Source organism: Thunnus albacares, chromosome 5 (genome assembly GCF_914725855.1).
Source record: "Thunnus albacares chromosome 5, fThuAlb1.1, whole genome shotgun sequence".
NCBI lineage: Eukaryota > Metazoa > Chordata > Actinopteri > Scombriformes > Scombridae > Thunnus > Thunnus albacares.
This window is the reverse complement of record NC_058110.1, coordinates 15,106,928-15,132,074: the sequence shown is the minus strand read 5'-3', so window position 1 is coordinate 15,132,074 and position 25,147 is coordinate 15,106,928. Positions and strand designations below refer to the sequence as shown.

General features: G+C 39.3%; 1 protein-coding gene across 2 annotated transcripts in view; it reads right to left on the bottom strand.

Annotated features, from left to right (window-relative positions):
* Window positions 1-25,147, bottom strand: part of pex14 (peroxisomal biogenesis factor 14) — a 46,388-nt gene that overhangs the window by 21,079 nt on the left and 162 nt on the right. For both annotated transcript variants that reach the window (XM_044352134.1, XM_044352133.1), the window contains exons 2-3: window positions 23,494-23,544; window positions 4,492-4,576 (exon numbers count right to left, since the gene is read on the bottom strand). In XM_044352134.1, coding sequence (XP_044208069.1) covers window positions 4,492-4,576; window positions 23,494-23,544 — 136 coding nt within the window. The remainder of the gene's footprint in view (window positions 1-4,491; window positions 4,577-23,493; window positions 23,545-25,147) is intronic.

Below are 25,147 nucleotides of genomic sequence, written 5' to 3'. Positions count from 1 at the left end.
TATCAAGCTTAATGTATGTACATCTTAATGGCTATTGACATCTTTGATGTTGTTTATGCAGCAAATGAAAGGTTTTTTACCATGCATCAAAATAAAATTCCTAAAGCTGTTTTCTAGTCAAATTATAGCTTGCTAAGTTGTATTGTAGGCTCTGATCTGTTTATTGTTGAGGGGAAGACAACAGCAAATGAAAGCGCCCTTAGATCCAAAAGAAAAGGGAACAAGGTGAAAGTGAGTTTTACATATAAAAGGAAAAGACAAAAAAGGGTTTGTGAAATTTATTACGGGTTCCAAAACCTGTGGAATGACCCCTGGACCCCCATTTCAGATCGACCTGTGGGGAGATGAATTTTTTAAGACATAAATTACACCTAATGACGACACCATAAAAAAGAACAATAATGGAAAGCTATTCTGTATTTCATTATACTGTATTATTTGGTGCACCTGATACACGCAGTGCCTGTTTATGAGTCACCGTATTAGCAGATGCTCAGCCAAAGCATTTGCTTTGACCTTGCCATTCTCATTGGGGCATGAAATTACGTTGCTGGCACCTCGATATTACAGCTATAAATACTGTAAACTGCATATCTGGGCTACGTTTTCTATTGTCTTTCAACATAAACCTGATCGGTATTTATTTAAAGGAAAACCCATTGCTCGTCAGGTTATTTACAGCTCTATTTTCAATGGCTCATATTCTCTGGGCATTTTTTAAAGGCAAAGAGGCAGCAAGGCTCTTACATTAAATCCATTTCTCCAATTCTGGCACTTCTGGACTTTATGGGTCAAGACCTAGGCCGGACAGCCAATTATAAAAATTGCTTACTAAAATATTTTGGGTGGTAAAAGGTGAATGCCTTTCACTGTCCTCCAAGGTCTGAATTATGAAGTTGCCCTTGAGTGACATTACTTACATTTTGAATATTGTATTTAGAAAAAAAAAGATGCATGGCAAGGGGTCATAAATAGATGGAGGTCAATGGGTTATTAAGAAGTAGAGTGCAACTTCAACCTGTTTCTCATAGTGTGCTGGCGAGGGAGATTCTACATGTCATTTGGTTCACTACAACTGCTTTTAAATGCCATGCCCTAAATAATGACCACTCTCATAGAGTATTCATTTATGTATTAAAAAAGGAGACTCTGCTCTCATTTCCCTGCTTTATCACCTCGTACTGATGACAAAGTAGGCAAGGCCTGGGCTAGGTGGCGCCGTGGAGTAATTTATAACCACATCAATCCCTTTACCTTCTAAGCAGGCCTTGGTCATTGTCATCTTTGTCCGAGAGGTGAGTCACATAACCCCACTTACAAACAGCATCCTATTAATATCTAGGATGATGAACCTTATCCTTACCCTTACCTTCATACCAGGTATGGTAATAGACCACCAACAGCCTACCTGTGTTCCCTGTGACCCTCGATCACCGGCCCTCTACTCAGGGTGAAATCTATTAGCATTATTTATTCAACTCAATAACAACTGGGACAGCATAAAAAGAAATAAGTCAAGCCATCATTTATGTCTCACTGACAGAAAATGTATTGTGACTGTTTCACATGCTGATTTGACTTGTAATGCAAAAACTTTCTGTGCTTTATTTTCCCCAAACAAACTGTACTCAGTTTTGTACTCTGGTTGCGCCTGAGTGATTCTGAGTCAGCTTTGGGGCCACGGTCAAAGTGACATGTTTAAAGCTGGAAAATGTTGTTGACTTTGTCCTGAGAATTAGATTTTTTTTTGGTAATTATGTGTGTAACTGCTAATTGTCTAGGCTAAATTGTGGTGCCAAAATGGGGCCCAACGCTCTTTAGTTGTTACATCTGTTAATTGTAGAGGACATAGATGGCACAATTCACTGAATGAGACTGTAGCACATTATATTTCACTCAAACACAATAAAATTTACTTGATCTTGGCAAGGAACAAGTAAAGCAAAATTGCTTCAAGATGGCTGTAAGACAGTTTAAATGCAATTCATTTCCCCACTCCTCTGCAAAAGAAAGAAAAACATCAAGGACTCAAGAAGGGCAGCTAGAAATATTGGACTGCATAATTGCCAATTCATACCCTGAAATTGACAGTTGGAGGAAAACAGAAAATTATATTTTTCAATGAATATTGAAATAAACCACACTATTAGGATCTCTTTGGAAAAAAAGAAGATGTAACCACAGAGGCATCCTTCAGTGCAGATTAGGGCACAAATGCGCGGTGAAATAATATGCACGAGCGAGATTATTGTGTAAAGATTCTGCAACATGCAATCAAAGTGGGCCCTATTTTCCCCTTCATCAGCTGTCCAGCGTAAGTACTGGCAGCAAGAGGAATCCAATTTAAATTCCACTCTACCGGGAGATGGTATTGTTTCATTTTATGTGTGCTTTGACATTTCTGGCTGTTAATATAGAGTAAAATCCAGAAGTATTTACATAAATATGACATTAAACTGTATTAGAAATTAAGACTGACACATTTGCAGTGGTGACTGCGGGAGGAGGAGGATGCTTGAGTTTCTAGGTCAAAAGGTTGAGAGAACAACTTAGTATTGGCCTACTGCTATGTGTATCCAAAATCACTTTGGCTCAAAAGAGACAGAAAAGATAGGAACTAATTGCCAAACATTATGACTGATTATATTCTGTCAGTTTTCATGGAGGAAAAGTGGTCAGCTGTAAGTGGAACTCTTGTTAAAACTGAAACTTAAAAAACAGACAGACCATATCTATACTTTTCATTTTAACTCATTACAAAGATAAGGCTCAATGATATAACAAATATTGCATTTTACTCATGTTTTGACAGTTTGACTCATGATTCATCACTTCATGAACGACGATTTTTACTCCTACTTTCAACTTAGACTATTTATTTACTAAATAACACTCATACTGTAGTTAGATAATTACTATACACTGCTAAAGGTGGAGCTTGAAACAGCCTTTTCTTGACATAATTTTCCACAACAAATGTTTTGACATACAGCTTTAGGCTTGAAATTAGTGTGAGGTGGAATATATAAAACAAAAAAAACAGTTTAATGACGTATGGGGTTTGTAGTAAAGTACTTTCCTGAAACAAATCAGGAAGCTGAAGTATGAATGCACAAGATTTCCAGGTTCACTTTCATATGACTGTAATATACTGTACAAGTCAAAAGAGTTATTTTATGAATACTGTAGCGTGCTACTCAAACACTCAAACATACATTGTGCTCAGTGTTTCATTGCTCTGTTTTCTCTCATCTTTACCCTCCCTCTCCCTGAGATCAATGCCCTTATGCAAATCGAGGGTTCCTGTTTAGATCTACAGTGGAACCGACTTTACAAAATAAATCTGCATTAAAGCATCATACATATTTCATGGGCTTAAAGTGCAGTAAGAGCAAACCATTTTGGATAGCACTGTGGCGTTTTAAAACAAAACAGAAAGTCTGAAGAAAATGTGGTGTGGTATGACATCATTTTGTATTGATAAGGCCTTATTATATTTGAGATGACCAACTGAAGATCATGAACATGCCTTAGTTGTCAATAATCAGACACAAAGACAAAGAAATTTCAAAAGATATCAAGAGTCATTAGAGCCACATGAGATGTGTGTGCGAGCAGCCGGCAACCATGGATTTGGTTTCAGGTTACCTTCCCCAGTCATGGAGCTTTTAGGCTCACTTTTCACTGTTTAGCTTCTCTAATGCTGGAGGCAAAGTCCCTCAGCAGTGCAGAGGTGCAGTCCCCTAAGTAAAGAACTGTTTTGCAAGAAATTATAAAAAAAAAAAAAAAACTCCACTAAAAGTTTATTTGAGGTCCACATACTTTGTACATATTGTCATTGCTCAGCCATAGGCCGACTGCATGAAATAAATGGCATAACACTGCACATTTCCACCTCCACATAATATTGAACCGACTTGAATGAGTTCAGAGTAATAAAGCTTAGCTCCAAATTTTATTGCACAAATATTCCACCATGTGTCAGAAATTATCTCAATGAATTGCAAATAAACTGAAGAGCCAGCAAACATTTCTACAATCCCTGCTTAGAAAACCTCCCTGTGTCATGCCTCAAATTTACGATAACAGTTAAATTAAGTAAAAGGGTTAAAATGCTGGAAGGCGATATTGATAATTCCATTGAAAATGCAGAGGGAGTTTGTCAATATTAATTTTCCTGAACCCAAAGGAGCATCCCAACTGGTGTGTCATTTATTCACAGGGCCTGAATCATGCACTCTGAAGCTAAATCGACCCCTATTAGAGCCCCCAGGGCAAAGAGCTACGACCACAACCTCTGACCTTTATACACCAGTTTTACCAAAAAAAGGACACAGTGTGCAGCTCTGGCCAACTACTTTTCTTTTTTTTTTATATATATAAACAAACAGATATAGATTATAATCATACTATTTTTAGATTCTGACAAACTTCTGTTGTATTTTGCAGTATTGCATTCCACATAAATCAAAAGCAAATCAAATATCTCACCTTTTTTCTTCAAGAAGGCTTTTCTGGTGGCCAAAGGACTCTGACGTACTTTTGGGTTCTGTAGAAATTTTACAGCAGTGGTAATCTGGGAAGAGAGAAATGTGATTTAATTTTTCATAATTAGATAATGTGAGAGGAAGAAGATAAGATCCACAGGAAAGTGATGCTGTTAACAGTACAAACAACAGTCTAGGGCTTCTTTAAGAAAAAGGTTCGTTATGAATCCAGACAACGAAAAAAAAAAAAACATAAATGGATTCCATTTGATAGTTGCTTCTAAGCCCCCACACCCAGCCGTGAGGAGGAAGACCACCTGACCACTTTCCAGCTAAATGTGGGGAATGACCAAATCAGCAGTTATAAAATTAGCCCATCAAGACTGCTGGACAAATGGAGTATGGAGCTTAATTTGCTATTACCCTCTTAAAGACAAACTTCCATTCTTAAGTGCGCAGTGGAAGAAAATCTATACTTAATGCAGAGGTGATCATTTGTATCTAATAACTTGAGAATCCTAGGCTGAAAACTTCTGTAATTCTTCCAGTTAAAAACCTGCCATGATCAAATCACCCAGCCTGACTGTTGTAATGACTTGAAACGTTAATGCACTAGAACGTTAAATAGCATAAGAACATCAGTAGTTTTAAGTGCACTGCGTTCATCGATTCTATTATGTTTTCCTTCGAGATGCACCTTAATTTTCCACCCCAGTATGCATTTCCAAGAATTGGAAAGAGAAAAAAAATCTCCCTCAAATGGCATTAAAACATAAATTTGAAGTGGGCGCCATGAAGTGGTGCCTCCTAAAATAGATAAATATGTAAGAACACAGAGAAAGGGGAAACACACTGGAGGGGAGGTTTAGATGACTTATTATCGCACCTGTGGTCCCCGTGATTCAATTGTAAAAGTCATCCCTCTAATAGGTTGAAAGGTTTTGATTACTCTTCTTTTCTCTTAGTGTTGAAAGATACAAAGTGATTGAGCGCCCTGCCAGTGGTAATTCGTTTTGGGTAATGCATTGCATATACTATGAACCTGTTTCAATCCAAAAGAATTGCAGTTTAAACTTGTCTGGGGGGTAGGTGTGGCAGGGAAGCTGTGTGAGGAGCTAGATTTCTGTGACAAACACACGGTGCAGTATACGATCACGGCACAGGCAACTTCATGGAACTTATGAAAATGTATTTGAATTTTCATCGGTGTACGCAGACTGTGATGAAGCTGTAGAGCAACTTAATTACACTTTTATCTTACGCACATTATGAAAATACCACTAAGTACCCGCAGACTTTCTGTGGAAGTATTACGCCATAGATCTGCAAAAGTACTAATTATGCTTATGTTTATTCCGTAATGAAACTTCTATTGTGAATTTTATCAAAATGTACCAGATTCATCCCGAGAGATGCTGCCACAATTTATTTAGACACTAATCTACAATTTTACTGTGACACTACCGTGACCTTGATATACATGAGGGTTACGCAAAGGGGTATGGAATTTCCTGGATCTCTATATGCTGAGGGCTTATTAAAATCAGTCACCCGGAACCTTCATTGTGACAAGCAGATTAAACCATTTGCATGGTGAAACCCCAACTGATGTCCTGGGCCAAAAGATACAGTCAAAACACAGAGAAAATATCCCTTTGATAACAAGACAAAATCACCCTGCTCTCGGAAATGCTCTCACTGTTCAAGTGAGCGAGCCAACAGGAATACTTGTGGCGAAGGCAGAAACCAGAGATAATAAACACACTAAAATCTAATATTCTAATATTTATTTCAGTAAATAACAGAGTGATGTAGGCCCTGTGAGAGGTGAATGACCTAATAGAAGAGGAATATGCTGAATGAGCAAACCTTGTTTACATTCCCTTAACATCTCAATAGCGTAATATCGACAAAAAAATTGTGTCGATGTTAATAGGCATAAGCACGACATCTTAGTAAGGACCATAGCTAGCTCAGCGGCAAACTAATGAGGCAAATGTCCATTTGGTTAGTGGTAGATCTTTAGGGAAAGGAAAAGAGCACTTCTTAGCAGATGACATAGATGCTTTGCACAAGTTCCACCCACACATCTCAATCAATTATAACCACATTGCACAGACTTTAGTCTTGTCTTGTTATTGACTTACAGATCATCCCAGTTAAAGTGTTGGATAGCACACAACTGCGCTTTTAGGGGGGTGAGACGGATAATAGTGCGAAGCACATTTGGGCTAGAAGTATTAATAACTAAAAGAAAAATTAGGTGAATTTTCTTTGTTTCAGAAATATAGTGAATCATTTATGGTTTAAAACAACAATTAGCCTCTTTTGTAAAGCTTCTTGTAAAGCTCTACCTGCTAATGCACCAAAGTGCTGCATGTTAAGAGCAATAATCTTTACAAACTAGATAACCAATAAAGTGTCAGGTAAAGCCGAAAAAGAGGCGAAAACTCAATCATAGGAAGAGATAACATTAACCAACACACTTAAAGAGAGTGAAGTTGATGAACGGACAAGATTACAGCTGTTATTGGGTTTGAAGTAGACAAGACTTTGCACTGCACTTGTCTGAAAATTACAATTGTGAGACCTTAAATTGTGAGAAATAAGAATGAAATCCAATTATATTCGAACCACATGGTTGGACGCCTGAGGGAATCTGTGTAACCAGTTGTATATTTTTGCTCTAACTAGTAATAGCACTTAACTATAGTATAGGCGGAAGACTTATGGATATTTTGCAGTTGTGCATCATGGGGTTTCAGGATGTGAGCGGTTGGGGAATTCAGACTTTCTATACTGAAACAGCAGTTATTATTTGTTTCTTTCATCTACATTCAGGTGTTTCAGTATTTGAAACTATCTGGGTAAATAAAATAGCAGAAAACATTTAAATCACACACAAAAGTATGCCTCCTAAGAAAAGATTCAAGAGTCTTGTTGACTGTCTTGAATATTCAGGAAAAGTTAAACCACTATTCACTAAGTGCTCTGAAGTGTGATAAGGTAAAAATGCAGTGTATGCATGCATGGTGTACGTCTACGTCTTACCAGTATTGTGGTACTCTATCATAGTATTGTGGAACAAAACACTGCATAAAAAGATCATTCAAAAGTCACATCTACCTTTCTTTTTTTTTTTCTTCAGAAAATTAAATTGCTATGTGCTTAGCAGCTATAAAGACATTCATGGGGCATGATGGAACTAGAAGTTGGGTGAGGGGGGTGCAATGGAGGGGCTAAAAGGAAATCATTAGCAAGTACAGGATTCAGTCTCAGTGTGAATCAATTCATTCCAAATTGCCCCGGCCTGTACATTTATGGAGAAGTGCCCCTGATATAATAACAGACTGACAGACATGGACAAAAATTGTGTTAGACTAGTCTCAAATTTCCCCCCCCAAACACACGTTTGGAGGTCCAAAAGTGAGAGAAAGTGAGAGACAGCGAAAAATGAAGCTCTATATTAATTTGGTGCTTTCATGGATGATTTGCTATCAGGAGCAGCTGTCTTAAATGACTTAACCCAATACCTTCCTGATACCAGAGCCCTGCCAAAAAGGAATGAAGTTTTAATGCGATTATTGTATTTCCTTTAGTTGCCTGACTGGTTGATGTGGCCAACAGTGCTTTTTAATCTTTTTAAAAGAGCAGCTTTAAATGCCCTTCTAATTGTGACATCTTTCCCGCCTTAATGTGACCTTTAGCAGAGGAAGCGGGGCCACATGGGAGCAGCTATAGGGAATTATTGACCCTGAGAGACATCAGGAAGTGAGGTGCAGACCCGACCATTTAGCTAACCTCCTCATCCACACTGGTTCAGACACTGCAGGCTACATCAACGGCGCTGTTGGAGTTGAGCCATTCTGACTGTACAAAAAGAACCTTTTGTTTCTTGCCATCTTCACTTTTCAGTGGTGCTTTTCAGAGAAGCTACAATGTGAGAAAATTAAATGAACAACCTTTACCGAAACTCAACATCATCTTCAGTAAAATCTGATAAAGAAGTACTGGTGAAACGTGGGCTTTATTCTCCATCTCGTGACAAACTATGATGCAGTTTAGACTTACTTCTGTTTAGACTTTCTGTTCCAGACACGGTACAGTAAGTAAAAGGGTAAATACAGTTGGTTGGTTTTCTGTGTCTTAAACTCTCTGACTGTGGTCAATCTTTATTGAATGATTCTAACTTTTGAAATTTGAAAAGGTCAGAGTCAACATTTCAACAGATGAAAAAGGGTCATGGAAAACTTCATTGACATTTGCTTTGCAAAGGTTTAAAAATAACATACAGCGCTGTATCAGTGTCAGTGTTAGAGCCATGGGCAAGGCTACAATCATGACATCAAAAGCGCATTATGCAATTTTTGTACAGGGGGGGTGGTGGACGGAAATCATGCTTTTTTTTTAAGACCACTGCATGTACAGACCAAACTTTCCATTCAGCAGCATTTCCCTATCAGGGCTCTGTCATCACAAACATGGAAAAGTTGAGTAGGTTCAGCGGTAAGAAACACTGGGGGCTAAAGTACATTTGATCCACCAAGGACTATAAAACTGTAAAAACTGTGCAGAGTACAGATAATGCAGATAATACAGATAATAAACCGGCACTGGAGTTAGGCTATCAAGGAAAAAGAAAAGTTACCCTGTTCCTTCCTCCCTTCCCCTATGGAGATACAGAAATCTACTTTTACTATGATGTAAAAATAACATTTTAAAACTTTCCACTCATATGTTATGATATGCAGGGTATGCATGATGGTGCCATATGATTGCTTCACTTCCTTTATATTGTCAATTCAAATTATGATATGTCAAAAAAAAAAAAAAAAATAGGGTCAAAAGGTGCGTTGTGTGTGTTTGTAGGTTGTAGTTTTAAGTCTCTTTTAAGATCTGGATAAACAAGAGGAAAAAAATGAAGCATTTTAGTGCAGCATATTTTAAAAGTAAGATGATGCAACAACAAAGAGGAGTGTTTCTCTTTTTCTTGTGAGATCTAAACCTGAGGAGAAACACGTGGCATTCAGCCAAATCAAAACTGGCTAGAGAGATATGGTATAAAGCAGAGTCTGACATTTCTTAATGTGCAACTGTCAGTCGTGCTGCCTGGGGTTGCCCTTGATAAACTAGTGAGACAGATGACTGTTTAGATAAGGACATCCCCAGCGGGGCCCTGAGAGCCCCGATGACTAAAGAGCAGCGACTCCTTCAGTGACACCTCACTTTTACCCACTTTGGAAAAAAAATACTTATATAGCCCACAAATTCCTTTTAATTCAGGTAAAAGGCCCAAACCATGAGTCTGGAGCAGCTCTGAGAGATGAGGGTCATCAGAGATTAACCCATGGCACTTTAGCAGTGGGGGTGCAAGAGGGGAGTCGCAGCGGAGCACAACAAACTACTTAGCCACCACAAAACATTCCAGCCCCTTCTCAGCTGCAATCCAGTAATGGATACTTCCTCAGCTTCTCGATTGGTCAAAATGTTTTCATACAATAATTTAATTCAGAAACACATTTACAAAGCAGGAGTAATCAATTTTAATTAGTTGATTTTTTTTTTTCATTCGCATAAAATTTAATGTACTGCCATCGATCTCTTTTGTTCTTTAATGCAGTGCCTCTTTCCTGTAATTTGAAGCTTTTTTTTTTTTTCTTTTTTTTTTTTCTTTTACAGTCAATGATGACATTCTGTGACAAGCAGCTTCATATGCTTTTCAGTGCGGGGAATTTGTGTCACCAAACAATGCATGCAATGTAACTTTGAGGCAGTAGAATGTACAAAATGTGGTCATAATGTGGTTTATACAAGCATTACATATGACAAGTTTTGTTTAAAAATAGACATTGAGTATATGAAAAATGTTTAAAACATAATAAAAATATAGAACTGGATATTTACTACTTTGGTCGCTGATCATTGCTTTCTGACTTTAACATCTTTAACACAAGAGTGACATATTTAGGTAATTTGTCCACTTTAGAAATGAACAAAAACTGCAGTGAGGGTGAATGTCAATGATATTACATGAGCAACTCTGTGTGCCTTTTTCTTACAAGTGACGACTGTTACCACACAACACAAAATTGCTCACAATGCAATTTTAGATCAGTGGGATGGACTAAATGTGTGGTTAAAATGTGGTTTATAAATGTGTTGTGTATAAGAAGTTTGTTTGAGAGAAAGAAAAAAAAACTTAGTGGTGCACTTGAATTTTACTTTTAAATAATACACCAAGTTTACTTAATGAAATGATTTTATACAATTTCAAAACTGAAACCAAAAAAAATAAATAAATAAACTGCACTCAGTTCAACAAAAACAGGTCAAACATTTGCATTGAAAAATAGAAGTTTTTATATGTAATAAACTGACCTGCATAAATTATTTAAAAGTTCTTTAGTAAACTGAAACGGATGAAGCAACCGGCTACGGCCACATAAACAAACACAAAGGCTTTTCTTAAAACTGCCGCTGCTCTGTGTGTTGTCCTTCATATCATCAAGGCCCGCCGGCTTTTCACATTCAATTAGTTGATTGAGGCAAAATGCAAGCGGCACCAGCAGCAAAACAACGTGAAGCTTGTGTCCAAGCGACACACCACAGAAGTTGTGTTGTGGTGTCAAGAGAAGAGCCGCCTCCGTCACAAGCAACTTACAGTGACAAGCCTATCCTCTTCTGTTGATCCAAACTGCTCCTCTCACTGAGGCAGCACACACCCACAGAGACACACACACACACACCCTGCAATACACACACTGCAAAGCAACTTGAAGTGAACCACTGCGATAGGCAAATAAAGCAGGGAGCTGGGTTGAAGATGCAGCGAGTTGGCATCAGTTTTGTGTGCTGTCCTGCCAGCCTGCCAAATTGACTAATAAAACTAGAATAGAGAGGCCAGTGACAATAGAGAGAGAGGTGTCCTTTTATTGATCAAATTATTCCTTCTTGGTTACGCTGTGCCACCGGATGAGAGTATGCTCACAAAGACAACCAGACAGATTGTGACATTCCAGTGACATTATAATCACGCGTCAACCCTTCTCCAGTCAATAGGCTGAATGCACTAATCGTGCGTCTTGGATCAGCAATTTCATGGTCTTCAAAGGGGGCCAGGAATTGGTGGCATGACCCTCCACACGGGGTGAGACCCCTCTTTCCTCAGTGAGTGCCACGGAGAGAAGGAGAGGAGAAGGATGGTGTTAGGGGAGACGCATCGAGGCAGGAGGGGAGCCAGAGAAGATTAACATCGCCATCTACTGGTCAGGGGTGGTACGGGTGGAGTCAAACGGGGGTGGAGGGGGGAGGGGGGGCCTGGCAGTTTACCCTTGCGGCCTGTCTTTAACTGAGATCTGTCAGAAACATTTAGGCACACTTGCCAAGACAATGGGCCACACATCTACAGCGACGGATAAGTCAGAATGAACTCACTATCAAATGAGGGGGGGGGGGGAATTTAAGGCAGTAAACCTTGGTTTGGTTTTGGAGAAAAAGAGCAGGCAGAGTCTGTTCCTGATCACGCTAAGTGACAAAGAAAAATGCTGCCTAATTCTCCTTTTCTGGAGGCGTCCGACTGCCAGTAAGAATCTAACCTCAAGAGTAGGGTAAGCATAAAAAGTGTGGTGCTGACAGCATCAGAAAACAACAATCATCAGGGTCACAGAAGTAGCAGTTCTCTTCTTTCTCATTTAAATAATAATACATTTCATTTGTACCGCACTTTTCATTCATAGTGAAACTCAAAGTGCCACAGTATGAATAACATAGAACACAGTCTAGGGTCTGTGCCGCCCTCAGACGGTTAGGGAGGCTGTTCCACAAGTGTGGTGCAGCAGAGCAGAAGGCTCGATCCCCCCCCCTGGGTGTGGAGCTTAGTGCTGGGGGCCCGGAGGAGCAAGCTGCTGGCAGATCTGAGGGTGCGGGTTGAGGTTTGTGGTGTGATCAGTTCCTGTAGGTAGGGAGGAGCATGTCCACTGATGGATTTGTATGTGAGCAGCAGGACTTAATAGTCAATCCTGAAGGAGACAGGGAGCCAGTGCAATGAAAACAGAATTGGTGTTATATGTTCGTGGTTTCACACTCTCATCAGGATCCTGGCAGCGCTGTTCTGAATGTACTGGAGCTTCTGGATGCTCCTGCCAGGGATCCCTGTGAAGAGCGAACTGCAAGTAGTCCGTACTAGACGGGATAAAGGCACGGACAAGTTTCTCTGCATCTGACAGGGTTAGAGAGGGGCGGAGTTTACAGATGTTTTTGAGATGGTAGAAAGAGATTTTGCACAGATGTCTTATATGGTCTCCAAAAGTCATCCTAAGGTCAAACCTAACACCCAGATTAGTGACGGGGAACCCTATGCCAGAGAGGATACGAACACGACAGCCAGTCAGATCGAATAATAATTCTTCATTTCAAGCTTTCTGAACCAGTGGGATTTAACGCTAGAGATTTCACTGTTATTAAAATGTCACAAACTGAAAAACTTATTTGACGTGTGGTTTATTCATGACACACCCAAGCATGATCCACCTATTCTGGGAAGTTCAGACAGAATTTTCAGGTTTTGCAGCATGTTTGCTTAATGAAAATTGTCAAAGTATATGAATGTACGTGACAGTGAAATCAGCACACTTACTCTTATTTAGTTGCATTCACCAGGCTTAATTCAAACTTCATGCGTTTGGATGTCAGATTATGATGTTTTCTAAAATATATATATTTATATATATATATTATCTCTGCCAAATTTCTCACAAGACGAAAAATATATAATACTGTAAAAACAAGTGTTTCGCAACAAAGAACTAATTGTACGGTATTTTTTCAGGGAAGGCCAAGACAGATAATGAATCTATAGAAACAGGTTTTCCTCCCTCAAAATGATTTATGTCTCCTTAAATTGGAAGAGTTATTCATATCGAAACACACACAAAAAAACAGGAGTAATCAGATAGGAATGTTGCACGTCACTGCTGCACAGCACCCATACTTTTCGTGACTATGTGACAATCAAGAGGCAGTGGTCAAAGTTAAGGCGTCAACACCCATCTAAAGTCTACATCGAATCACGTGGTGATGGAGGGGAAAAAAATACATGTTTTACTCGGCTCCTCCAAAAGAATGAGGAGAGGAGACAACCTACAGTGAAGCACTATAATGTCACACAGGGTGGCGTGTTACAGCAAAGGGGCTGAGTTGGCAAGCAGCTCAGCAGCAGACACGCACCTGTTCTGACATTTTCTGTCGACCTTGACACAGAAAACACATGACAATGCCACTCTCTGCGTTTCAAAAGTACAGGGCGTTTGACGAAGCCCCTTCACTTCCCCTTTTCTCGTCCCCATGATACCTAAAACCACTTTCTACACGGTATGGAAAGGGGAAAAAAAACCATGACGTAGTCCTGTAGAAGTGAGGAAGGACGGATAGGAGGCGAATCACATAGTAACTGACAAAAACAGTGACTTATAAGGGGAGATATCAACAAAAATCTGACACGGAGTCATATTTGAGGACAACCAAAGAGTGCTCACTCTTTCCACAGCGTTGCGGGCCACCAATACCTTCCTTAAAATCCCTAAATTCCAATGAAAACACGATCCGGAAAAGGGCAGAAAAGCCTCAGTCTTTCTTGCATTTATTCAACCTCTATCATCTCATTCTCACTCCTTCTTTTGATGTTCACGACGGAGCTGAAATGCATCCATCCACCTACTATTTTAATCAAAGAGAAAGCAAAGTACTAGTGCCAGGAGAGCCGCAAAGGAAAACAAATGCAATCTTCCTGTTAATAACTGCATTAACAAGAAGTCGACAGTCTTGACGTACATGCCAGGGAGGGAAGCCAGTCCAGGTGTTGGATAATTGTCAGTTGTGCCAGTGGCTACGGTTGCTTTTTTACTGTGCCAGCCTCTGTTTCACTGCTGGTCTACACTTGTGCCCCACCTTAATGATAGCTTTTAAAAGTCCTGTTTTTGCTGAAGACTGCATACAGACACAAAGAAGTCTTGGCAACGGTTTCTTCATGCTGACTGTAGTGGACTATAGATGAAGGCTGCTATAACCTGTGCCAAGTCAAGTGTAGCTCAATTTTAAAGATGCATCAGGGCGCTTTCATTTAAATGAAAGGCCAAAAAAAATCCACCTTGAAAAAAACATATCTAAGCTCTGTAACCTTTCAGAAAAACAAGTCCATACATTGTCACTCTGGCAAAGAACCATATATCAGAAACACATCACAGTAGCTGGAAAAACAACTTGCCAAGACAGCAACTTGTCAGAAATGATTCAAGTGTTTCTTTCATTCAAAAAAAAAAAAACTCCTTCAGTCGCAGGTGAGGACAACGTCATGCTGAGAGGCGGAGATGAATACCGAGCGAGGCTCAACTTCTCATTATTACACACAGAAAACAGTTTACTGTCAATAAACTGCTGTATCATACTTCTAAAGTTAGGCTAATTAGAGTGCAATTGTTTGGCTGATGTGCTCTATTTTAGAGGGTTTTAAGATGATTTATCTCAGTTTCTGCATTTTGTCACTTTCATTTTAGCCAAGAGAGTATAGCCCACTATCTCTTTTTTTTCAGATTCCCCAGATAAAGCCACAATCTCAGGGCGCCACACACTGAGAAAGTCTGAAATCCCATTAGCATTTTGCTTTCATTATTTTTAATCAAACCCAGAAAACCGACACATATTAATTAATATCCATTACCAGTTTTTGCCCCTCTCCCAGAGAAGACGTTGGGGGGAAAAGAAGCAATTAACTTAACAAAATAATCAAAAAAATGATTTCAGAAATCCCTGATAAATGTCATGTGAGGTCCCGTCTAAATGTAAGAAGTGTAATACATTCTTGCTGTCATATTCCATTAAACTGCTATTACAGTCTTGATAGAACTATTAGTCACTACATTATTAATAACATTAATGTATTTACATTTTTGGTGTACAAGCCTGCTTTCATGCAATAATTTATGAACGCGACTTCAGATATGTTATAACGTTGCCCATCTAGGCTCTTTTGTGTTTATTATTGATTGTGAAAACAGTCAAAATTCCAAGTCTAAACCCCCTTCTGCCCTCCCCCCACCCCTTAATGTATTGGAGTGGGCTGTTTACATTAAAGGACTGGAATAAAGTGCATTTACATCTGAAGCATAACTTCATAATTTACATTCCAACATTTATTAGAGGTGACAAACGAGCATTTGGTCCACTCGTGCTTTTCCACAATGCAGCACTCATTCAATCCATATAAATTACAGCTGGGCTAGGGAGTGCAAGAGCAAATTATTTTATTATATTTATGCATGTATGACTCTATAGGGGGTTACTAAGACAAACAGGGAATTACTTGATTAGGCCAACTGTGGTTAACAAAGAAAGAAATATGAGATTGAGGGCTGGGCCAATCAAATTTCAGCATTATTTAAATGTTTGGCCCTTATTCAAATATCTAAAATACACATATCTTAGTATAAAAGCTTTAGATTTATAAGCCTGTTGTATTTTTTAAATGAGTAAACTGCAGATGTTATCTTTGCTGCATTTTAGAGTACAACACTGTGTATTTTATATAGCATAGAGAGCTCTTAAGTATTGCTGTTTTAATAGCTTACCCTTAGCTAGAACTAATATTATTCAATTAAAATAAACTTGCCTAAAAGGCAGTATTATATTACATAATTAGACAGGGCAGCATTTTCAGAAGTGTAGTTACAAATGCACTAAGGGGATCCCAGCATTTGAACAAATATCTGGCGCTGTAGGGGAGCTTGCCGACAAATTAACAGCTAATAACTTACTGGGAAGCCAGATAAAAGGAGAAAAAAATGTTCCCCAAAGTGTCAATTACAAATAATTTTCCTCTGATTTCCATACTTGTGAAAGCATGATATGCTAAAAAGCATTTTGAATGGTGTGTCAAAATTGCAGGGTGTTCGTTTATTTCTTTTTTTATCATTATTATTATTATTATTATTTTTATACACTGGATTCATTTGGGGTTGGAAAAAGAAGTCAGCATCAGAAGCAGGGTTGTTTTTTAGGATGGTCTCAGCTCAGAAAGTGTTAAACATATGACTCCCACGCAAGATCACTTACTGGTCAGGTTGTAGAGAGACAGACAGACGGGTGCGGGGACAGGGGGAAATGAATGGGGGATTCAATCAAATTCATGTTCATTAAAATCAGAGGACATCACAAAAAAATAAAAAGATGCTGACAAATCAAAGGGTCTCAGTACCTGAATTACCATAGTCATTTACTTATTAAAGCTAGGATGCTTCCTGTCAATCAAGAGCCATCACATTCTCCATTTACAGCGGAAAGCCGGCGTAATTGCTTCTCATACTAATCAACACAACTTGTGTAATTATGCCTTGAAAGTGACATTGGAGGCTGAGAGCGATGTGAGCAGTCTTGACAGCGGAGACATCTCAGATTCATCGGGAGATTTCTAGCCTTGCTGCAAGGAGACAAGCCACTCTCAGACCAAGTTACTCAGTCGAGCAGTTTACAACCATAAACACAAAGAAAAGATGATAAATCAAGCTGAAGTAATTACAAAGCAGAATAGAGTATAAGGGAAGCTCAGCTCAATAAGGCCAATTTCCCAAGTATATTGAAGCAAAATGACTACGCTGTAATTAAACTGGTGTCGTATTTCTATCATTTCTTAAGTAAACATATTATGACAGTTCACTAAATTGTGGGAGAATAAGAAATTACAGCTCTGTTACCATGCTGCTTACATTAATATGCTTGCTGAGACGAAAAAACCCTACAAATAAAGTCCTAAGCATTCATTAAAGTTTATTGAATTCAGCTTAATCACAGACTTTACATACGTCTCCAAAATGAACTTTGCGTAAAACTAGCTTCAACATTCTTCTGAGCATTGGAAAACTATCCAAACCATATTCCCAGGCTGCATCTGTCACTAGTCACACTGCGGCCCAGCCAGGAAGGTCAGAGTGAGGTCAAATTACTGCAACAAATCAAGCGCCACCGGTCATGACACCGAGCGCTATCTTCATAAAATATGTGAATTATTGACATAAAGTGACAACAGCTTCTTCTTCATATACAATAAACTTTACAGTAAATTAAAGGATTTTCAATGCTTTCATCAAAAACGTCAAGATAAAAAAAAAAAAACACTATTGTCTGTGTTGGCAACGCAGATCTGAGTCCGGCTCAGCACATGAGGCAGAAACCACAAAATAAATAAAATTTATAAAATGGGTTGGACTCATCTGTGCTCATGATTTTCAAAGAGGTGGGTGGAACCATCAGAAGAAAAAGTCACCAACATCAAAAAGAAGTCAACTGATAATTCTGGCATACTATGAGGGGAATAAGCATAATGATTTCATCTGCTAACAGAAACGAAGATGAGAGATTTATGGCTCATAAAAAGTTCAAAAGACAGAAAAACCAAAAATCCTTGTCTGTGTCATTCCTCACTCATGACCTCCAAACTTTAGCACATGTTGAAGACAAAGTACAGAAATGCTCTTTTGTGGCCAAATATGAGAAAAACAGCTACAGTTACTGACACAGAAAAACAGAGGCTTTTACAGGAAAAGCTTGTGTGATTCACCCCCTTTGCGTTCAACTCTAATGAGTCAAAAAGTGTGACCCGCACTTAAACAAGAAGTCACAGCCAGAAGCTGTAAACTCATCCCCCCCCCACCCCCCCCCACCCCCCCCACCACCACCACCACCACTACCATCCAAAGCCAGCAACGTCGGCAGGACCTGGAAGATGTGCTCCGAGCATGCACGATAAATCTGACGTGAAATCATAATCATAAAAGCAATTAGCTGACCCTGCGCCACTCGTCCTTGGACATGACAGTGAGAATTCATACAGAGTCCTCTAAGGAGGCTGGCTGCCGGGTTGAGCGAGGAGGGGAGAAAAGTGCAACACAGCAACAATAAAATGGAGGGCCCTTCCTGTATCATTAACCACCGAAACAAACAGCGCATGATGCACAATGAGTGCTGCGCTGAGAAATAGAGAATTGAGCTTTTATTCTTTCCAAAGAGAAAATATCAGTGCGACCACTGAAACAAAACTGTGGTCTGAAACTGTTTCACATGTACAACCATGGTGAAGTAAAATAACATCAGAATGATGCCATTTCATCTCCATATCTTACATCGCTCCACATTAGGCCGCACTGTGCACTTGCAGTTTTCAGATAACATCCAGAATGAGTTTACTTTTTCTGAAATTAACCACGAAAATATGAAGATCGATGCTTCCCCCCCCCCACACACACACACACACACACACACACACACACACACACACACATTTATTCTGTGCTGCTGCAGAGCGTGAAACATGTTTACAGTCAACGTGACAGGATACAGAATCTATTGACTGTAAGATGGCAGGTGATCAGATTTATTCGACTTTTCTCTTTCAAGGAATGTGTTAGAATCTGAGAAATCTCTCCTCACACACCCTCGCATGCACACACACACACACACACACACACACACACACAGTTTCTCACACCATCACTTCCCACCCAGTAATTACAGCAAGGCCGGACTAGTGGCTGCCACCTAGTGACCGTCTTCTCCAATAATCATGAAATATCTCTATGGCTCGCGCCCCCACTTGGACCATAACTCTCCTTTACTGCAGACAGCTCCAATAAAGGATTACAATTACAATTAAAGTAATGAGCAAAGAGGAAAAAAGGAAAATCTCAGAGAAGGTTCCCTTGACTAACTAAATGGTAGCCTAGTTTCTTGACAGAATGGAGTTACCATACCAGACTCATTACTGGCTCCCATTTCTTATTCTGCCCCAATAATTAATTCGGAGCGTGTTGAAACCTGGAGTCCTCAAAAATTAAAATAATGGTTTTAAAAGTGATGAATGTGAAATGAATTGAAATGTGAATGATCAAATAAGAGATTAACTTCTTGTTATTTTTGCTTTATGATGGTGAAAATGAAAAAAAAAACCTTCAAATCACTTAAAAATATGTTCTGTTTTTTTTTGTTTGTTTTTTGGGTTTTTTTTTTTTTTTTTTAAATTGTGCAAGTCATATAATCCGGTGAAGAAAACACACACACACACACAGGCAGGATAGATTGCTGTTAAAAAGACACATCTTTCAACAAGCACATGTTCCGGGGGGGGGGGGGGGGGGGGGGGGGGGATAGTTCAGAGCAAAAAATAACTGAGTCAAGACCCGAGAGTAACCTCTGACTTCCTGGTATCACAACTGTGTTACATTTCTGTTTCACCCACGCTTAAGTGAAAAAAAAAAAAGAAAAAAAAAATTCTCTTTTCAGAGCTAACATATGAGCAACATCTGTCCGCCTGCGACTCACAGAGATCAGCAGAAAAGCTGTCAGGGAGAGAGGGAGAGGTGAAATGAGGAGAAAAAGACCCAGAGAGAGACAAAAGGGTACAGTAGCAGTGTTGGTGCCTTCAATGATTACTGTTCTGCCATCCAGCCAGGTCCCCCACAACTCCTGCACTTAACACGCTGTTCCTTCCCTCCCCCCCCCCGCCCCCCCCTCCCGCCCCCCTCTCTCTCTCTCCCTCTATAGTATGATGGCTATTGCAGAGGGGCTACGGAAATTTGGAGACTGCTGAGCCAAAACAGATCACTTCAAAGCAGCTTATTTAACGCTTGCTAAATTTTTCATCATAGTTGCTTAATATCCTGGGGAAGGGGAGCTTTTGAAGTTGCTGTGAGACCGGGATATTCTTCTTACGATTCTTTTTTTCCCCCTCCCATTACCACCCTCCCTCTGCTGTACTAAAACCCCCAAACCTAAACACACACACACACACACACACTCCTCAAACTCAGTTTACATTACATATGCCCACATCCACATACAAGAGGTTGGTACAGATGCATCTCCTGTTCACATAAACCGTACACTTGCATCCTCATACACAAATATATACTTTTTCATTTGGGGCCGGTGAGAGTAAAATGACTTCAACTCTCCTGTAGATCAGCTGCACGCAGACATGTCATGCGGACACTCGGCCCTCCCTTCATATAGCAGCAACAAAAAGTTTCTCATTAAGTGGCAGAGGTTTTTCCTTTTTTTTTTTTTTTCAGACAAAACTAGAGACAAACTGACTCTGTTTGACTGACTCAATAAGTTAAGATAAGTTAGCCTGATAGCAGCACACACACAATTTGGTGCAACTCACAAATTAACGTGTATCTTCAAAATATCAAATATCACAACAGTTTGATCCAGTATTGTAATATCGACAATGTCAGGATATCTTGTTAATGACTGTTCTTTCAAACTGTTTTCATCTAAACTACTAGTATATAATTTCTGAGAGGAGAAAAAATAGTAACGTGGATATGATGGCCGAGCAGGTATTTTATTTTTTATTTTATTCACAACAGTCAAATAAAGTATCTCTAATCCAATATCTAGTGTCATATTACAATATACTGTAGATATAATGCTGATTTCAGATCTGACTTTTTTTACTTTTTATTTATTATGTGATAAAAGGGATTTGTACGCATATAATTATTGTTGTGATGTGTTTGGGTGGATTTGAAGGCAGCGAGGACAGAGTGATAGGAAGAGACGAGTGGTGAGCACAGGGTGTCACTGCAGGGAGAGTGAGCACAAATACTAGGGAGACACCAGCAAGAGACTGGCAGGGATAATGGCCATGGCACCGATGAGTGGAAGGTGGGAGGGGGGAAGGGGGTTGTAGACGGAGACGAGGCAAGCAGGGGTGAGAGCGAGCAAAGAGCAGCGCCAGAGGCAACAGCAGCGGCTGGCAGCGACTGGTATACCAGTCAACCATGGAACGCACACTCACACAGTCTCTCCCACCCGTTTTTTTTTTTTTTTTTTTTTTTTTTCTATCTAACTGCAGGTCCAGACCTGCCCCTCTGGCCTGGATGGTGGCAGAGGCTGTGGCACCAACCCCTGAGCTGGGCCCTCTTGCCACAGAGGAGAGCCCACACTGTGCAGTGTGCCAGGGCCTGCTGATCTGGGCGAGGTGAGTCAGAACCTCTTAACATGACTGGTGTCCCCAGCCTGACACACTGGCTTGTCTGACATGCACATGTGCACATAAATGTTATACAAACGTGTATGTGCTCTCTCTCCCTCTCTCTCTCTCTCTCTTTTTCTGTGCCCTCCCAACCCTGCCAGCACTCCCTTTCCTCTCATCCAGATAAAATCCTTTCAGACACAAATTTCAATTATTCACCTCATCCAAATAATGCCATGTGACAAGAATTATCCCTACTGTAATAATCCACTTAACTGGGAAAGAGCAGCTCATCAAAAAGAGAAAGGAGAAAAGGGGTTGGAAGTGAAGGTGGTGGTGGTGGGGGGGGACTTGTCAACCAGTCTCGAATCAGGACCCTCATAACAAGAATTTCTTCCCTTTTTGAGGAGGCAGTCTTGAAGCGCACTGGGATGATGAAATTGAAGTAAATTGAAAGAAAGCCTGGGAGAATGCTCCCACAATCAATAACCCCAGGATTAAATTAGCCTTGGCATGAAGGGATGATGGGGGGAGGATGAAGAGTGAATGGTGGTGAATGACATTGAGACATGTAGGCTGAACAACAGAGCACTCCTCTAACCTGGATGCTGTGCCCATACAAGGACAGTGAATGTATATGTGATGTGCGCCGTCCCACTAGGCAACGATATGCTCCTGGTTTTAAGTGTTGTCATCACTTGGGCCGAGCCTGTCTTATGAACACTTTCCTTTACATGTTAGTGAAAGGTAACTGATGTTTATTGACATTAAAAGTTATTGGCTTTGCATGTATTCACATCCTAAATCCTTATGAAGACTCAAGTTTGCATAGCAGGCTACTTGCAAAACTTTTTTCAGAGCCATTTTACTTAAGTTCTCTACTCTGAGGAGCCTGGATTAAAGCAGGGGGCAAAAACTTTATTCAACTGATACAAAAGCTTTATTTCATCGTATTTCTATAACTTACGACTTCATATGTATAACTACTGTGATGAAGCGATGAAGCTATATTTACACATGTCATGACATTAAAAGAGTACAACTTCATGAATGAGTAAGAAAACTTCCTTTAAAAGTAATTATTAAAGTTGTGGGTAGTTGTGGGAGGGTTGCAGGGCTCAGGACGTGACTGAGACAGTCTATAGTTGACAAAAACATGTTTATCATTTTTCTGTTGAAGACTACTGACTATTGGCGAAACAGCTAAAAAATATTCCTGGACCCAATTGTGGGTCATGACCCAGACTGAAAATCAATGGGCTAAACTAAGAGACAAAGGTATTTGGTGAAAGTTTTATGCTAAAAATGATTAAAGCAACAGTGAAACCATTATGACTGCTAAAATAGACATTTCTGCATGCCTTTTACTCTCCACAGACAAGAAACTTGAAGTACTCTCTCATTATGGGCTTGGGGACATCATCAGTGTGGTGCTTAAATGACTGGCTGCTAATTGGAAGCCTTTAACACTTGATCTATCTGGGGAATGTGTAGTATCATCTGATTAGCTGAGGAAAAGTTGTTTGTTGATTTAAAAAAAAAAAAAAAAGGATGAAAACAACTATGTTTAAGTCACTGCATCATAAAAAACACAATATCTGTGCACCATCAATTGCCAAGAGAGTGCAGATTTTCATTCTTTGAAAATACAACAGCAGCTGAATTCACTGTTTAGCACTCTGTCAGAGGAAGAGAGTTGACTTTTAACATCAGCCGCTTAAGTCTTTCAAACTTACACACTTTTTTACTCAATTGATAGTATGCCGTTAAGAATCATGGCATGCAGCATAATTATTAATATCTGAAATTTATTTCAACCATTTGTGAGAAAGTATTCATCAAAACATGGTTTTCTCAATTGCATGAGATTAAATTAATTATCTAACCTGCATTCTATGTCTAATACACACTCACAACAAATAGACATTAAATTCTTTTGTGATTTCATTGTCAAATAATTTGTATTAAATACTGAATCCTTACCAGTGATTCTCTGGGGGGAGCTGCTGCATCATGCCCAGGTGGAAGTCCAGGCTGAGAAGATATACAAACACTTGTATTAGAGTGCCATCTACTGGATGACAGAGGCTGTGGTTGTTGAACGCAGCAGTTTTATTTACAGTGAGAAAATATCTATCTATAGAGGGGTAACATGTCTTTTAATTTTATACTACTTTCCTGGACATTTTTTAAGAAATGTGAAGGTATTTAATAGTTTTTAGGACATTTTACACACTCAATATATTTTATACTCAATATTCACAGCATTTTTACATGTAGTTCTTCATTTGCATAAATTCTTAATAAATTATATTCTCAACATTTCTTTGACAGAAAAAAACATAATTTTCAGTATGCAGTTTGAGTGTCATACAATATATTAGCAGCATATTAGGCTGTTTCTTAAAAACACAGCTACACTAAACAAATTTAACACTTTTTTCCCCCATTTTTCTTATAATTTGTACCAGCCTGCACCACCATTTCTGTAAAATGTCCTGAAAAAAAAATACCTGTTAAATACTTGCAAATTGCTCAGAAAATTTCCAGGAAATTTATACAAAACTGAAGGAACTCTAAAATAAAGCATTACCACAACAGATTTATGCTGATGAAACAAACTACACTAAAAAAGATAAAACATGAACATTTTAATATATTTTTAAAAAGCTGACCAACTTGTCAGTCTGGCATTGATGTAAAGTACAATACATTCTCTGTCATTAACATTTCCTGAATACTTTGCTGAATTAACATAAATAGGTACAGTATATAGATGGAGGAATAAAGTCTAAATAATAAAGAGGAAATCAGCCTTTTGCATTTAATTTGTTTAGACTTCCTCTGCTCAATATACTGCTGTGTAATAACGGAAATAGCAAGATATTATCTGGAATAATGCGCATACAGGATCTGGCTGTTGCTAATACATTAGTTGATTAATTATAAGTAATAGTTTTGTAAATGTTAGCATGCATGACATCATTAATCCACTCCATTATGTTACTTCATTTGCTCTCCTGCTCCATCGGTCTGTGGATTTATGTCTGTGGACATAAACTCTTCCTTTCAATGTTTAACTTTTGCAGTAATACTAAGCACATTTTATCCCGTGCAGCAACTGCTTATTGGTGGTATAAAATGCTTGATGAAATTGTCCCTGGTGAAATGTATGAGCCACAACTTTCCAGTAACATATGTTTCTCGCAATGATCGATGCAGCTTGTCGGCTATTTCAACCAGCACAATGACAGCTAAGAGCCTTATACAAACCACCAGGGCTTGTTTGGCTAACAGTGACCTTTCCGCATCCTATCATTAACTGCACATAATAAGACAGAGGCAGTGCTACACGGTCAGATGGATGGACGTACACTTGGTAATGGTAAATAGCTAGCAGGGGTAAATTAAGCAAGCCACGTAAGTTTCGGCAACATGTGGTAAAGCACAAGAACGTCAGCCTGGCCCTTCGCGTCCACTTATCAACACGACCATGTCTGAGATCCAACTTTTGAAACGGCTCAAGAGCTAGCTAGCATGCTAACTAGCGAGCATGCTAACCTCCGCTGGCTGAATACTAGCTAACTGACACAAATGGTCATTTAAGGGTCACGAACTATAAGCACATCATCAGAGT